Source organism: Elephas maximus, chromosome 23 (assembly GCF_024166365.1).
Source record: "Elephas maximus indicus isolate mEleMax1 chromosome 23, mEleMax1 primary haplotype, whole genome shotgun sequence".
Taxonomy (NCBI): Eukaryota; Metazoa; Chordata; class Mammalia; order Proboscidea; family Elephantidae; genus Elephas; species Elephas maximus.
The window spans coordinates 67,306,749-67,324,509 of record NC_064841.1 but is presented as its reverse complement, the minus strand read 5'-3'; the positions used below and the strand labels follow the sequence as shown (position 1 = coordinate 67,324,509).

Genomic DNA, 17,761 nt, shown 5'->3' with positions numbered 1-17,761 from the left:
GAGAGGGTCGAGCGCTGGGGCTGGGCTGGGTGCTGGCGGGTGGGGAGCCTGAGAGGCCCGGAGCACAGAGACTGCAGTGACGCTGCCCTCCCCGGGCTGGTTGGAGCATCTCACTGGTGACGGGTCTGAAAGCACGTGGCTACGTCATGGAAAGCCAGTCTTTTCAATGCAAACTTCAACTCCTCCTCCTCCTCCCTCTAATGCCTGTAACTCACAGCCGAGGCTGGCGAGATCCGGAGGGGGATTTTCCTCGTGCTCACCGGTGGTGGAAAGCGGCCGAGGGAGAGGAAGGAGGAAGGGGGTCTGTGGCGCTCTCTGCCAGCCTGCTACCCGCTTAACAAGGGGAGGGGGCACCCAGACTGGCCTCTTTTCTTCGTGGGGATTGAGAACTGCAGGTTCAATCCGATCCTACTCATCACTGGAGATTGATTATTAAAAAAAAAAAAAAAACGACACTTGGAGAAAGGAGGCTCTGTCTTCGGCTGTCAGACTCAGTCTCCGAGGTGGTATTGGTGTGTGTGTGTGTGGTGGCTTTTCTTCCCCCCCCCTTTTTTTCTTTCTTTTTTCTTTCTCCCTTTCTTTTTTCTTTTCTTTTATTCCCCCCTCCTTTTTTTCTTTTTCCTTCTCTCCTAGGGACTACACAATGGCAGCCTTCTCTCAGTAAGATGAGTCCTGCTTTGGCTTCTGCAGATGGACCCATCCTCACAGCGACCAAGTAAAAGGCTATGGTTGTCTCTTTGGGGATCTTTTGTGCATTACTGTTCTCTCTGATTAGTTTTGGCCTCAGTTGGGATTTCTTTGCTTTTTTGTTTGGCTTCATGCTGAAAAAGGATTTTTTTTCCAACCCTTCGGTAATAATCCAGTGGTGATCAAGGGGGATAAGTCATTCACCCTGGCCGAAAAAAAACAATCACTGAGAAGTCTCAAAGAAATATACCACGTGAGGGGAGAAAACTGGGAGAAGATCCGGAATATTACCGTTTTTCCTATGGTAAAACCGGCGCCCCTCTTCAGGAGAACTGATTTCAAATTATTATTATGCAACCACAAGGATCTCTTCTTTCTCAGGGTGTCTAAGCTGCTGGATTGCTTTTCGCCCAAATCCATGTGGTTTCTTTGGAACATTTTCAGCAAAGGAACGCATATGCTGCAGTGTCTTTGTGGCAAGAGTCTTAAGAAAAACAAGAACCCAACTGGTAAGCAAAACATGCCTCATGTTATGTTTTTCCTCATTATAACCTGTCTGTTGCTCATGGAGCTAGCTCTGCAGTTCTGCTATGCAGGCAGGCAGGCAGGGGAAACATAAATGGAACCAGGACCGTGTTGCATATAGAGCTGTTGCATGAATAATCAAGTTACAGCTGGATGGGCGTCTGTGAACCCGAAAACCATTATCAGCATCTCTTGGCTGTGACACAATCCATCACTAGGAGGGAGGAGGAAACTTTTTCTTTTCTTTCTTTCTTTCTTTTTTTTTTTTAATGTATTTGGTTGCCTATGTTCGGTGGAATATTCAAGGGCTATGGCTTAAGGTTTCTGCCCCAGACAGCCGAAGCTTTTGGTAGTTGGCAGGAAGAAGAACCGGAGTTTTCCTGACTTCTGCTGCAGGTTCGGAGACATAGCTCGGTGCTGGGAATCTGCTCTAGACTTTCTGGCTAGCTTGCACAATATTCGCCACCCCGATCACCTTTACCAAAGTAAAAGAGGCCCCCTCCCTCGTGTCCCCGCTCCTCCGTCAGCCCCCGCCTCCCTCCCCCGTCTGGCTCTCTGTGCCCAAGTATTAACTCATTCCCCGGGTCTGCCCCTGACACGTCCTGCTACTGGGAATACTGGAGCAGGGTTTGTGCCCGGAGGGAAACCCAGACCGGGTAGACAAGTCCAGCCCCTCTAATATGTGTAATTTAAATTTTCCTTTTAAAAAGCAGTATCAAAACTGTGCCTCCGGGCCCGGGAGTCCTTGCTTTAGGGTGCGGGTGATCATGCGCCCCGATTCCAAAGGGCTCCAAAGGGGAAACTTGGAGTACATTACATAAGAAATGCAAATACAGGTGATTCGGGGAGTCGGATCCCAGGGGCTCACTTTCCTGTATCGCAGTCTGAAGCGTTTGGGGGCGGCCGCGTAGCGGTGGGAGAGCAAGCCGGGGGAGGGGAGGCGGGAGGACTGCGTGGTGGCGGCGGCGGCGCCGGCGAGGAGCTGGGCGCAGCCTTCCCGGAACCGGCACGCACTGGCAGCGGGCGGCGTGTGGCGCCCCCCCGGCTGCGTCCAGGGTGGGGAGGACCTGGGGCCGAGCGCTGGGGTTTGGGGCTGTACTGGGGGAGGGGACGGTCGGGCGGCCGTCCTGCAGTGGCGGCCCGGGCGCTGGAGGCTCCTGACGCTGGCACTGCGGTGTAGTAGATCATAGCTCTCCGCTGGCTCCCTGACACCCGGAGCCCAGCCGGGGCCGCCTGGCACCCGGAGCCCCAGCGACTGGGCAGCAAGTGGCTGCTGCCTCCCATCCTCCGAGTCTCGCAAATGCCACGTAGCTCGGTGGTGCGCTGGGTGGGGGCTGCCGCCTCGGGGTGCAGCGGGAGGGAGAGGAGGAGGTGTAGGGGGCCGGGGTGCAGGCGGCGGTGTGAAGCCTGGGCACCCTTTGCGGCCACCGCTTCTGCAGCAAAAGGGAAACTGTGAGTTGTTGGACCGTCCAAAAGGACCGAAGCTCGCCGGCTCGGGCGGAGGACGCCTGGCAACGGCCGGAGCTGGAAGCAGCCTCTGCCGCCCGCGGGCCCCGTGCTGCAGTGGGCTCTTGGCCTCTGCCCTGGAATTCTCCTTTGTGTCTAGCTTTCCTCTCCACCGCCTTCCTAGCCATCCTTCTCTGTTCCCTCCTCCTTCCCAGCACCCTGTCCTTTTACCCTTCTCTTTCTTAACTGTCAGCGATTAGCAACTCTGAAATGATACCCTCAGCCTAAGAATTACTCAAGGAGAGAGCAATGTTACCGCCTTACCGTTCACATTTCTAGTGTAGCTGTGAGGTGTACCCCAACGCCTGGCATCAGACCTAGCACTTGCTGATGGCTGGTCATAAAAACCCGGTGTCCATCTATAACGCCATCCTACAACTTACTGTGAGGACCCTTTATTCAAGATTCCCTGAAGTGGGGTTGCAGTTGCAAGGGAGGGGTAACTCCTTCCCAGGACAGAAATACTGGTTTTGGAAGTCTTCTTGAGTCTTTCTGTGAAGAGATCTAGCTCATTCAGAGAAAGAAATACTGTGAAAAACACTTTTTTTTTTTTTTACGCTTGGCCATTTGTCTAGGGACCTTGAGGTCAGTCCTTCCATAGTCCTGGAGAGTGAGAAATAATTCAGCACACAACAGTGAGTTTTTTTGCTGGTCTTTATGGCTTTCTTTCTTTCTTTCTTTGTAAACAGTTTTGCTGGAAACATTAATTTCCCCCTACACATGATCCAAGATCTTTTTATTACACCTCCCCCACCCCACCCACTTTCATCTCTCTGGAAGAAAGCAGATTTCTTTTTTTTCCAAGTCGTTTTGGAAGGTGTCAAACAAATGACAAACTATTCTCAGAGCAATTTATTTTGCAGCTTATGGGTACTAAAGGACTTGGGTGTGAATTGATGGGTTAATTCAAAGTGTGTCTAACAACATCACCAACTCTTCCTAATACAATGGTGTAGCCTTAGAGTGCCAGAGATTAGAATTCTAACTTGAGAGTTGGGACATTTAGTAACTATTTCTTAAATGGGACATTAATGTGTCAGGCAATTTATCTCACCTTCTAAACGTTTTTGCCTCCCAAGCTTGAATCAAACCCATACCTAGCCATCCCCTTTCAGCATTGTACTTGATGAGATCCGTTCCCCTTTTCCTATTAAAATGAAACCTAGAATCGTTTGCAGGTTTTTGATCCCAAGATAGCAGTACAACTAAGACAGTAATTGATTGGGTAATTAAAACACAACAAAGACCAAACTCCTCTTAACTGTTAAAACCAAAAAGAACAGATTGACTGCTACCTATTATGCTATCATAAGTCTAAAAAGGTGACAATTAACTGGTTTCCAACTGCGAGTTGGTAGAATACTGCCAAGTACCACTACTGTGATCATGAACTCGATGTAAAACAACTTACTATTTCAGCGATAAATGCTAGATTAATTTTTCTCCCCGATCTTTGAAAGTTATGGGATAATTTACCAGTTAATCCCAATTCTTTACATTATGGATAAGTATGGGTGGTTTGGACCAAGGTTCCTGGGAGGAACTTCAGAGCACTGCTATATAATCATGTTGGTATGAAAAAATCAAGTAACAGAGTCATGAATTTAAGGGCAAAATTATTCATCCATCCAAAAGTTATTAATTAACTCCAAACCACTTAAGAGGTGTTAATTTGGTTTTTTTTTTGTAGTTGTTTTTTACGTAGTTTAACTAGAAAAGACCTTGAAGAATATATTTGCACAATATATACTTTTTAAAGTAAATTGCAATAGCTTAAAAATCACTGGATGTAAAGTAAATTTGCTATCTTCATAAAAACTTCTGATAACTCAGTTACAATTATTACCAGAGAATACACACACACACACACACACACACACACACACCCATAATTAAATGTCCTACTTTTCCCTGCTTTGCTAGCGGAGCAGTAGCTATGCATTTAGAATAAATGTTACCTGCTTCAAATTTCACCGCATAAGTCATACAAGGTGACTGTATTTTAGGCAAATCATTAAATAGGGAATACTAAGTCAAGGCATTTATTTTGCCTGGCGGAGGGCTTGCTATGTTTTTTAAAACCAGTAATGATAGTTTGGACTGACCACTGTGTGTAACAGCTCAGTTTGGGAAATAATCTAGGTCACTGAACTTTGAGCAAAGGGTGCTAAGGAAAGAAATGTGGTTGAAGAAAGTTCACATTAAAGTACTAAGGTCATGCCATTAATATCTTTTCCGATACATAATGTACAATAAGCAAAGGAAGCCACAGACTCCCAAATGTATGCATCTATTCAACCATACATGACACCTCCAAACTCCATGGTTTGATAGGATTTTGAAAAGCATGGATTTTAATACAAGTTGTAATCTAGGAGAGTTTTATTGAGTAATGGTGTCAGTGGCAAGGAGGGTAGGAAGCAGAAACCCTAGACCTAGTTCTGAAGAGCACGTTTAGAAAATCCCACAAACTTGTTGACCTGAGTGTTTCATTTTCTGAACTCAGTCTCCCTCTCTGCCATGTAACTTTGAGATGGAACAAGCAGAGGCTGGTAGAGCCCGCTGTCACTTTCTTATATCCTACTTGTTTTGGTGCCTTTCACTAAGCTCTTTCATGTGCCCAAAACACCAAGTATGCTGCTTTTACTCATTTAAATATGTTTTTTTTAGCTACTTACTTTATATAAGGCTGCCATGGCGTATTTTTACACAAGAAAATAGGGAAAGGGGGAAGAATAAAGAGTAAGCATTTTTTATTCCTTCTCCTTGTCAGCCTGCCGACTCATCCTGGTTTCCTGTAGAGCTGGGTGAGCCACAAATGAGCCCCAATTTCTGCATTTCTAAACACTGAGTATCTATCAAATAAAGCATCAAATTCAGACTCATGGCTGGTGCACAAACAGGTGTAAGGTTCTCCTCTTTCTTACATGCTTGGCTTTAGAATGGGATTCAATGTAATATGAGTTGGCCCTGGACTTCACCCAAGAAGCTGTAGTTACTGAATCAGCAAAATGACTCTTATAGAGTAGTACCATACCATGAACCGCAGGATAGCATTTTAGATAGGCTTCCAAGTACTTACTTGCTGGGAGAATGGATTTTTCTTTTTTGAAGTTTATATTCAAGTGAACAAGTGTGAGGTTCAATGCATGGTAATCTAAGTTTTACCAGTGAAGACGACTTTGGCGGTACCCATATCCAGCCTGTTCTCATCTTAGACAACATTGATAACTAAGAATATCCTTTCAAATGATGCACTGCTTTCAGAAAGTGTTAAAATTCTATACCATACTTCATATTTTCCACACCGAACCTTTCCTTTAAAAATGTTCTAACCAAGTCTTCCATGTTTCAGCCACACAAACATTGGAAACTTTTGGGAAGTGTTTTTATACATATGGTAACAGGGACAACAACCAATGTTTTTGCTCTTTTGCACATTTTGGCATCATACCTCACTCAAATTGACTCAAGCTTTCTATAAATACCATGCTGATGTTTCAAAATGGAAGCATTTATTCAAAATAGTTTCTTCTGCCTTAAGGGGAAACAGTTGGGACATTTGAAGCTCCTCTATTAAGTTTTGAATGAATCATTGTACCGTGCCCATAATCTGAGTAAAACCTTTGAGGCCGAGGTAGTACTACCTCCGGAAGGGACTGTGGGCGAGAGAAATATCTGTTGACACAGCCACCCGCCCATCGCGGGAGTTTCAGTGGAGCTGGTTTGTGTTTTAGTGTGTGTACCAGGTACCAGGTTTAGCTGTATGGGTTGAACCTGGGCACTGAAGAGCAGGGAATTTTCTGAGGTAGACTTCCCAGTTCCTCCATACATCTGTAAAGATGCACTAGTGTATTTGCTTTTGTGATTCCAAAGGACCATCAATGTCCTGTTTTTCCTTTATATTTCTCTAGTTGCTACAAACTAATTTTCTGCTTTGGTCAGAATGTAAAAGGTAGGATGAAAGGAAGGAAGAATTCCTTAGGCCTTCCTAAACATGAAGGCAAAAAGGAGACATAACACATTTTATTTTTAATATCGAAGTTAAGTTTTTGGTTGTCTAATCTACCAACATCATCTAAGAAAGTCATCTAATGATTGTTGGGCACAATAGCCTTTATTATTGTGCCGTGACAAAAACTCTGGTTATGACACATACTCCCCACATACTACTAGATGTCCAATATATTTTCATCAAAGGGATTACTAGGGGAAAACAGGTTTCTCTGGGAAATTGTTAACTGTGGGACTATAGCTCGCAGTAAAAGTTTGTTTTTTGTTTAATGCTTTCTCTTTTCCAATAACGTCAACCGATATTTTGGTTTTAAATGATAAAAAAAAAAAAAGGAAGAAGTTAAAAAAGCTGCTAGTGGCTTCAACTTTTTGCTCTTCATTTGCCGTAACAGGGCACCCTGAAACATGCTTTGCGAACATGCCTTTGGCCCACGTTTTGTAATACATTCACATTCTAAATCTTAAAACTTGAGGCCTGTCCTCTATTCCTCAGACTGAGGCCTTTTTTAAAAACAAAAAACAAGCTTAAGAACCAATCGCACTCTCGCATTCTCCCTTCTGCCACTCTCAGCCTCTAAACAGCAAACGTCAGGGCGCCATTTAGTGTCCCATCTGCCAGGGCCCTCTTGATATTTTTTTCTAAACTTTAATTTTCTTCCTTTCAAAGAGGGGTACGCTTAGCATTAAGTTGAGTGAATTTTTTGAACTTCGCTTTTTTGAACTTCCTTCTCTCTCCGAAGACGGTAACGGGGCCTCTTTCTTGCGGGATGTCCTTAAACAGCCACGAGGACCAGTTGCTTAGAAAGGAGGTGCGACCGGCCCTCTGTAACGTTTTCTTTCGCGGTTTTTTTAGCAGTAGCGTTGGAACTTCGTCGCTTCCTGCACTTCCACCCATCCCACGGAGATATTTAGCTTTGTCTTTGGTGGAGACGCTTGAACGCTGTGGCCCTGAGCTGAGAGGAGCGGAGCTCGGGTCAGAGACCGGCCAGTTTGGCACCGTCCGCGGCTTCGGGCAAAGGCGCGCTGGGCTCCAGGCGGGACTATCTGTATTTATCTCCTGCAAAGCCGCTAGTCGGCCAGCTCCGCAGCTCCGATCAACTGCTAAGTGTCAAGCCCCTTTGCAGTCTGATCGAAGCTGGCTTCCGAGCGTTAACTAGTTCAGCCCCGAAGGGAGGGGAGCAAGAAGGCGAGGCGCAGGCTTCCTCCGCCTGCGACCGGCCGCTCACGGTGCCCAGACGCCACGGGCGCCGCGCTCACGGAAACCCGCCAGCCGGCGCGGCAGGGGCTAGCTACGCGCTACGGCGGAAACGGCCTGTCGGAGCCGCCGTAGCGCGGGAAGTTTCCGTTGCCACAGAGATGACCTCTGACCCCAGGAATCTCCAGGGGCCCGGCCGCCTGAGCAGCCGTTGCTATGGAAACCACGGTGGCCAGAGGCGGCGGCGGGGCGGCCGTAGCGGGGGAGCGACTCCGCGTGCGGGTCGGGGACGCCGGGCGCGACTGTGGCTCTGCCCGGGGCTGGGCTTTCCGCTCCCGGGGGAGCTAGCCGGCCGCTCCTGCGCTGGCAGGGGTGGTGTGTGAGGGGTCCCCCGGTTCGCAGAGAGCGCCCCCGGTGCGCTGCCGAGCCCAGGGGCTGTGCAGGGAGTTTGGTCCCAGCCCGCAGGTGGCGACCTCCTCCGGTCCCGTCCCCCCGGCACTCCCCCGGGAGCCAGCCCCGGCACCCAGGCCGACATCGAGGAGGAGGGAGCGGGCAGGGAGAAGGAGCTGGGTGGCCGGGGACGGGGCCAAGCTGGGCCCTGGGTTCGGGTCCGCTAGTTACCGGACCGGCTGCTGAAATTACACGGGGCTCAGTTTTCGCGGGAAGGGGTTCGTTAAAATAATCTCAAAGCAGCTTCTGCCCTTGATATCCTAGGTTTTTGTAACTTTCCAAACAACCCTGCTTCTCAGTGAACTTTTTCCTTTCCCGCTGTGTCTGCCCTGAACAATGTTAACTGTGTTTAAATTGTACCCTAAAATCTGAGAACCTCAGGTAGAGGGCGACCTTGGGGATCATGAACAACCGGCCCCTTTTACAGAAGCGGAGAGGACTCCACGGTGGAGCAAGTAATTGTTTCAAGATCCGGTGTCGCAATTGTAGACACAAGCACAGGTAGCAGCTTTGAGTCTTTTAAGAAGGAACGCTTTTTGTTTTACTGAATTTTGCTGATGACACTACCATCATGCATTTTAGAGTTGTGTGGTGGGTGCTGAAACAGATGGCATTCCATTATATCTCTTACATTCCCCCAGATGTCCGTTCCTGTTGTCGCTCTCTCATATATACATATGTTGTCCATCTATGTTGAGGGTGAGTGAAAAAAGAGGAAGACCCTCAAAGAGACGATTGACACAGAGGCTGCAATAGTGGGCTCAAACATAGCAATGATGGTGAGGATGGTGCAGGACCAGGCAGTGTTCCCTTCTGTTGTACACAGGGTCGCTATGAGTTGGAACCAACTCGGCAGCACCTTACAACAACACCTTACAACCACAATACCTACACTGGCTTGTTTTTTCCTTCTTTATCTTTGGGCCATTGGGCAAAATGACTTAAATATTTTTAACTTTTTTTTTTTTATCTCATTTTAAAAATTACATTGAAAAAGATTATTTTGAGGGTCTATTCCAACTCTGAAATTTATGAAGTATTGCTTTTTAGGTCCACTTGCTGTTTCTCAGCTGAGTAGTAAGTATAATCTCTTGAGTGATTATACCTGTTACTCCTTTTTGATTTACTAATTCAATCAACACTTAAAAAGTGCTACTGTATTCTAATTGTGCTGGAAATACAGGGGTGAAGAAGCGTTCTTTCTTTAAGGAATTTGCAGGAGAGACTAAGAAGGGAATCACTTTTGATAATGTGAATTGTAGGTGGACAAAGCAGCCATAAGGCCAAAGAAGATGGCATGGAAAGGTTTCTTCAGGAATAAAACTTGGATTTAGGAAGAATGATGAGGAGTTAGCCAGGTAGGGAAGAACTGGGCAGGCTTTCAAAGAAGAGGGGTGTGAAAGTGTTTGGTGGATACCAAAAACTACAAGAGCAAAAAGGGAGGAGTGTTTGTAAGGAGTGATAGGTGGTGGGATTGCAAGATAATGAAGAACAGATCATGTGTAGTTCTGTGAAACGTGATCCGATTCACCCTTTATAAAACCGCGTGACTACAGTGTGGAAAATAACTCTGAGTGGGGCAAGACTGAAGGTAGCGGAAGCAGCTGAAGTGGTGAGAAGTGGAAGACCCAAAATTAGGCAGCGACAGGCTGGAGATGAAGTAGAATCAGTGCCGTTTGAGTTTGGGAAGAAGGAGAGGCAAGAGTCTTTAATTTTTGGACAACAGCTTTTTTTGATTTGGACAGCTCCTCTTAAACCCGATATTCTGACTGCTTGTCAGTAGCACACCCTCTGAAACATGGGTTACAGATTTCGCTCTCTCTGGATTGTTCGTATTGGAATGGCTGAGGTAGCCTTTACAGCAAGCAGAAAGCTTTGACAAGTTTCTCTTTCTTGATTAAAATGAGCAGTTGTAGCAGAGTTGCTTTGAAATAAATAGTTCAATTTCTTGACTTCAAACCTGAAAATCCTTAGGGGTGAAACAAGTGCTTTACAACAAAGATAAGTCAAAAATACTTTCTATGATTATACAAAATTCTTGGTGAATAGCAGATGTTTTTCTGTACACAATACTTTATTCAGTTTGAGGAGTCAAGTAATGCAATTAAAAGCCAAGTTTTCAGATTAAGTATTCAGGTCTGGCAAGAAAAAGAGAAGGAAGTGTGAACTTTATTGAATTTACATATGTAAGTGTGTGCACCTGCTTTTTCCACCAGAAATGAATGGTTGTAATTACAATGCCGCCTTTTCCCTTGTAACATTTTGTTGTCTGCACAATTACAGTGGATCGCTGAAGTGTGTGGTAACATCTGAAATGCTACTTCCTAGATAAAGCGTAGTTCCGGAGGGATTGTAATCTTCACTCTTTTCACTTCCTGCGTGAAGCTCATGGTATATATTGTACTTTAAGAAGTAGGAAATGTGAAAATAAGGCTTAAGGACTAAAACAAAAATAATATCCCTTAGTTGAAGGTTTTTAAAAACTCTGAAACTCATCCTCTTTGGTTGTATTACTCTTGCACACCAGGTGTTGTGTTCTTAAGCAAAGAGAGAGCACTGTTTCCGGGGAGGCCTGAGTCAGTGTCCTGATTGAACACTCAGCAGTCACCATCATTCTGCCCCAACCTTTTTTACTGTTGGGGCAAATTGAGAACAGTAATCCAAACGCTTTCTTTTCCTTCATTATCACATAACTTGTTTTCCTAGAGATTTATACTTTTCATTAACTTAATAATTTTTTCTTTGACGTTATTAACATGTTATGACTCACGTGTCAATTAAGTGACACAAAATTCTTATCTCAGATGTACAAGAATGAATATGAAATGTTGGAAAACTTTTTATTTTTTAGTGTATTTTAGATGCAGGCTTACAGAACAAGCTAGCTTCTCATTAAACAGTTAGTACACACATTGTTTTATGACATTGGTTAACAACCCCATGACATGTCAACACTCTCCCTTCCCAACCTTGGGTTCCCTGTTACCAGCTTTCCTGTCCCCTCCTGCCTTCTCGTCCTTGCCGCTGGGCTGGTGTGCCCCTTTAGTCTCGTTTTGTTTTATGGGCCTGTCTTATCTTTGGCAGAATTGTGAACCTTAGGAGTGACTTCATTGCTGAGCTAAAAGGATGTCCAGGGGCCATAAACTCTTGGGGTTTCTCCAGTCTCTGTCAGGCCAGTAAGTCTGGCCTTTTTTTGTGAGTTAGAATTTTGTTCTACATTTTTCTCCACCTCTGTCAGGGGACCCTCTACTGTAATCCCTGTTAGAGCAGTCAGTGGTGGTACCCAGTCACCATCTGGTTGTGCTGGACTCGGTCTGGTGGAGGCCATGGTAGAGGTGGTGCATTATTAGTCCTTTAAACTAAGCTTTCCCTTGTATCTTTAGTTTTCTTCTATTCTCCCTTGCTCCCGAAGAGGTGAGATCAGTGGAGTATCTTAGATGGCTGCTCACAGGCTTTTAAGACCCCAGATGTTACTCACCATAGTAGAATGTAGAACATTTTCTTTATAAACTATGTTATGCCAACTGAGCTAGACATTCACCGATACCATGGTCCCCACAGCCTCAACCCACCAATTTAGTCCCTTAGGGAGTTTGGATATGTCTATGGGCCTTCCCTGACCTTGCCTAGTACAAGTTGTGCTGGCTTTCCCAGTATTGTGTACTGTCTTACCCTTCAAAATTACCACTTAACTATTGTCTATTTAGTGTTTTTCCATCCCCATCCCTGCCCTCCCTTGTAATCATCAAAGATTGTTTCTTTTTGTGTGTAAACCTTTCCCTGAGTTTTTTACAATAGTGGCCTCATACAATATTTGTCTTTTTGTGACTGACTTATTTCACTAAGGATAACACCCTCCAGATTTATCCATGTTGTGAGATGCTTCACAGATTCATCATTGTTCATTATCTTTGTGTAATACTCCATTGCGTGTGTGTAGCATAGCTTGTTTATCCATTCGTCTGTTGATGGGCATCTAGGTTGTTTCCATCTTTTTGCTATTGTGAACAATGCCCCAGTGAACAGAGATGACGACTCTTATTTCCCTAGGATATATTCCTAGGAGTAGGATTGCTGGATTATATGGTATTTCTATTTCTAGCTCTCTAAGGGAGTGCCATATCGTTTTCCAAAATGGTTGTACCATTTTGCATTCCCACCAGCAGTGCATAAAAGTTCCGATCTCCCTGAAGCCTCTCCAGCATTAGTTATTTTCTGTTTTTTAGATTCATACCAGTAATGCCAGGGTGAGATGGTATCTCATTGTGGTTTTGATTTACATGTCTCTGATGGCTAGTGATCGCGAGCATTTCCTCATGTGTCTGCTGGCCGCTTGAATGTCTTCTTTGGTGAAGTGTCTGTTCATTTCCTGTGCCCATTTTTAATTGGATTATTTGTCTTTTTGTTGCGGAGGAGTTGGGTTTTGTTGGAAAAACTTTTAATGCAGTGGATATTAAATATTGGAAACCTTTTAGTGATGCAGCAATAAATGTGACGTAGGATAAAAATTTTACATCATGATTGCATATTGTTTGTTTCCTAGTTATAATTCCTCTAAAAATATCAGGAATAATCTTAAAGAGCACAGTGTGGAGGTGATTTTGGTACATCTGTGGAAACATGCCTTTGTATGGGGATATTAACCAGTGGCATACATGCTAAAGGTGGGGGGTGCCTGGTATGCAGACCATGAAGTCTGGTTGGCTCTGTTGTGACTCCCTGCCCTTTGCTTTAGAAATGTGTTTTTCCATTGCTGAGAATCCACTCCCTTTTGTCACACAGTCCCTTTATTTGTACCATTATAGTCTAGATTTTGTCTTTTCATGTATTTCCTTTACCCATGTCTTTCAAAATTTTGTCATCAATGTACTCTTCATGCAAGGTTGGGATTAGTATTCTATTGATTTTTCAACATTTACATGCACTGCATGAGGGAAAAAGGCAAAAAAAAAAATATGTATGTATATATACAGTTCAGCTGTTAGAAAGTAGATGAGACACATCTTTCTGACATTTACCCCTTGTGGCACTTATTTAACTGTTTTGTTTTTTCTTCCTGGGCTTCAATTTAACATTTAAAAGAAATATAATTTTGATCTATTGCTTTATTAGATTATATAATTCAATGAGTTTTAGGGCTATTATTATAAATTTTCTACCCAATTTCCCCACAGGTGAGATATACATTAAACTTAACAGATATTTAAAAGCATAATACTTTTCTGCTTTAACAGAAATATTCTGAATTATTTCGAATCTTGTGTCACCATTTGCTCTGCTTGTAAGTACATAATAACAGCTAATTGGAGAGTGTTTTCTGTGTACTAGGTATTTACCTGTGTTACCTAAGGCTTACAAGCACGGGTAAGGACTTCTTTTTTGCTCATATTAAAACATAATGAGGCCCAAGCCTAGGGCAGTGATGGGAGTCGCTTGAGAGTACCCAGCGAGTAACTGAAAGAGCTGAGGACAAACCCAAGCAGCCTTACTCCAGAGTGCACACTATTCGACCTCTATATCCCAGCTGCCTCTCTAAAGACGACGTTCAACAGAATGTACCTGAAAGGGACCAGTGTTTGTCTTAGTGTTTCTGTGAATCCTTATAACCTGAAACTAAAAGGGACTGCAACATGTTTAGAATTTTAATCCTTTTTTTTTTAATTAAGGTCATAAATACATACATTAAATAACACAATAATTTAGATATTTTAAAATGTGCAGCTCTTAATTGTATAGTTTGGTGGATTTTGACAAATGTGTACATCCTGGTAGCCACCACTCCAATCAAGATATAGGACATTTCCATTATCTCAGAAAGTTCCCTCTCCTTTCCATTTGTTTCCCACCCAAGCCCCCTTCAAGAAGCAGTCACCATTCTGATTCCTCTCACTTCAGTTTAGCCTATAACAGAACCTCATTTGTCGTGAAATCATGGAGTCCTCACTCTTTGAGTCTGTCTTCTTTTACTCAATGAACTGTTTCCGAGATTCATCCATTTTATTACATGTTGTATAAAATTTGGTCTGGCAGCTTCTGTTGTATTTAGTAAACTAGAAACTCCTATTGTGCAGACTCACTCTTAGTTAATATCTAGAATTTGTCAGCAACAGCAAGGATCTAAGGTCCACAGCTTGTAAGCTAATAAGTTAGCCTGCCACATCATAGGTGCTGGCAGAAGAAGGGAGACTCCTGGGTCAGAGATAAAGGAATTTATTTCTCAGGGTACAGCAGGCTGCCTGAGCTTCATGTCTGTGTCAGTTTCCCTTGCCCCTCCCAAATCTCACAGGAGTGATCTGGAGCGGTCCAGGTAGATGCTGTGAACACAGTTTGGGTTGTATCAGAACTGAGGAACTCTGAGTTTAGGGAACCCCTTAATCTTTTAAGGGGCTTCTTAGCAAAGCTGCCCAACCTTTGTCCTGCAGGGAGGCATTATTTTTCTTGTTCCCATCAGGAAACAAATCCATCCTCTAACCTGGAGGGGGACACTGTCCCTAGATTCCAAGGTTGTTTACTATGCAAAGATAGCTCAGGACAAAAGCTGTCATAAGACATGCAGAAATGCCGTGGAAAATTGCCTGCCAACGGAAGTCATCATCTAAATCTATTTTTGCCAAGGAATTCTTTCTTTCCATTTCTCTTGGTACTGGCACTCTTGTTGTCCCAGTGATATATTTAGTCTTTAGAAAAATATGTTATTTGGAAATTATCTAAAAAATCATCCTGAGATTTTGAGAAGATAGATTATATAATCCTGTATAGATAAATGCATGTTAGTTCCTGGGAGAGATTTAAGATGTTCTGTGAAAGATTAAGCCTTTGACTCGAAAGTTTGTAAGTTAAATGTGGAGAGAATACTATATATGAGAAAGAGTTCTGAGCAACTGAAGGCTAACTGGAGTCCTGTAGAAGACCCATCTAAGATGAAAGAAAGGAAAATTTTTCAGACACATGTGACCTGAGCTGACTCTTGAATGCACGTTTCATTTGGCAGAGAGAGAAATAAGTGTATTTTGGCAAGGGGGTAATATGAGTGAACGTCAAAGCCCAGAATTTTTTTTCTTTATGGATAGAGCGAAAGGTACACAACTGGGAATTTGTGGAAAAGTTAATGGAATCCTATTTTAGAAGATTGGTGGAGTCTGAAAGCCTGGCAGAGGAGTTAGGCGACACGGTAAAAGTTAGTGAACTAGAGGACAAAAAGGGGAGGGCGTGACTGAGCACTGCTCAATTACAGTTGCAAAGTGTAACTGGTGTAACAATGTGGGGAGGGGTGTGACGAGGAGGATGAAGGGATTCTGTAATAAGAAATCAATCAAGTGAAAATGTCCTTCAGTCAGTTGGTGACAGGAAACAAGAGCTTGGATGAAAGGATGGCTCCGGCTACATAATAGGGGCAGGAGAAAAATTGCTCAGCAATTGGGAAAGGATAAATCTAAGGGATACATCAAGAGATTATGGGCCAGGAAGGGCCCTGCTTCCTCTGAACTTGGGAGAAAGGATGAAATAAAGGTGGAAATGAGAGCTGTGGTGAGTCAGTAATCGTGGCAGTTATGGTGGAAGCTCCTGGGAAGCTGGCTTTAATCTCCTTTTTGAAGTCATAGACGTTTTGTTGTGAATGTGAGACAGGAAATGTAGCCAGCAGCTACATTAATGTAGTTAATAGTCAGATGAGCATATATTATACATTTTCTTAAGTAATTCGAGGGCTCTTCCCAGTTTGAATTCCCTAGCCTAGGTGGTTTTTAGGCTAAGGAGAGAATGGCTTTCAATACATTCTTCAAGGTGAAGTAGTGTACAACTTTGTTTTTAGTACTTTACTCTTGAGAGAGTCCTCCTGGTACAGTGGTTAAATTGCTTGGCTGCAGTTTGAACCCACCAGCTGCTCCATGGGAGAAGGACGTGGTAGTCTGATTCCGTAAAAGTCACAGCCTTGGAAACCGTATGGGGGCGGCTCTACTCTGTCCTATAGGGTGGCTATGCGTTGGGATTGACTTGACAGCAACAGGTCTTATGTACTCTTAGCAGCAATTTATTTCCTTGCCTACAATATTTTCTAGTGAAACACAACTGGGAATGACTAAAAATGTTGCAGGCTATTTGGATACAAGGAGCTTTTCAACAACTTGGACCACATTTTGTCTACAGGAATTCTGACATGCTGCTCTGGCTGTAGTGGTGATCATGACGTGTCTTGTAACCCCCAGTGGTCGGTGCTTAGTGGAGAGATGCATTAAGGAACACCTTGCTAAAAGCACAATTTTTGTAAAGGAATTCTTTTTCTGTTCCTTTTCATTCGGATTGTGTTTTATGAGATCAATATCTGTCTCCTGGATGTCTTAATACTTAAGAATGCCACAATACTTATAAAATGATATTTTAAGGATGATAACTTTTGTTAAGACAAGGAAACTGATTAAATTATTAATGGCTACTCAATTTACGAAAATGCAACTGGTTACGCCTTATAAGCAACAGTTGCAATTTCTTTGACTGAGAGCAATGATCCATATTAGAGATCATAGCTTATAAGACCAATATCTATAGGGCCATGAGCATAATTACATTCAGGCAGAGAAAGGGGTACATTTGAGATGGTGATAGCAAGAGTAGACACACAGTGCTAGGATCAGACTGGCAGCATAAGCCTTCTGATTCTGTCATTTCAGTGTGTGAGGGAGCAAGTGATTTAATCAAACTTTTTGAAAATTAGGATAAAGTTAATAGACTGCTGAACCATACTTACAGGTCTGAATGCTGTGGAATTAAGTAAAGGCTGTTGCATTCGTATAGCTCTGAATAAAAATTACAACGTACCACTCTGTGTAGAAAGATACCACCACTACAGAATCACAGTCAAAGCTCTCTAATATGGACTGGCACAAATATGTTGGTACTTTGGTACTTAGTCCCCTTGGTGCCCATTAACACATTTTTGTAGAGAGCCTTGAAGAAAGGATATTAGGATTATTCGGCTCACTCTGAATTGCCCCCTTATTTTTTTTACCCAGGGCAGAAGGAAGCATTGTTTCTGTATCTTGAGAGCAGCTTTTGCCTAACTATGCTTTTTCTTTTGTGATTAGTCTTAACGTTAGACAGATCTTTGACCCTTTTCCCTTGTATTATTTAAATTTATAATTGGTATAAATGCTTTTAAATATCGTTGTATATTTTGTTAGAAGCCATTCTTACCTCTCCCTGTTTTTGAACTACAATAAATTTAAGGAAAAGTTGGGAGTGCTAATAAATATGCCAATATAAAAAAAACTTCGAAACTGTCATAAGAGTGATTTTTAGGTAATACATGTTATATTTATTGCTCTATTACATTATCACAAAATGTCCATATTTTGAGCTGCCAAATAGTGAAGTATACCGTTTTAACTT

General features: G+C 43.4%; 1 protein-coding gene across 1 annotated transcript in view; it reads left to right on the top strand.

Annotated features, from left to right (window-relative positions):
- Positions 1-286: 286 nt before the first annotated feature.
- Positions 287-17,761, top strand: part of FGF14 (fibroblast growth factor 14) — a 729,563-nt gene continuing 712,088 nt past the window's right edge. Inside the window, exon 1 of the mRNA XM_049867175.1 lies at positions 287-1,196. Coding sequence (XP_049723132.1) covers positions 989-1,196 — 208 coding nt within the window. The 5' untranslated portion in view covers positions 287-988. The remainder of the gene's footprint in view (positions 1,197-17,761) is intronic.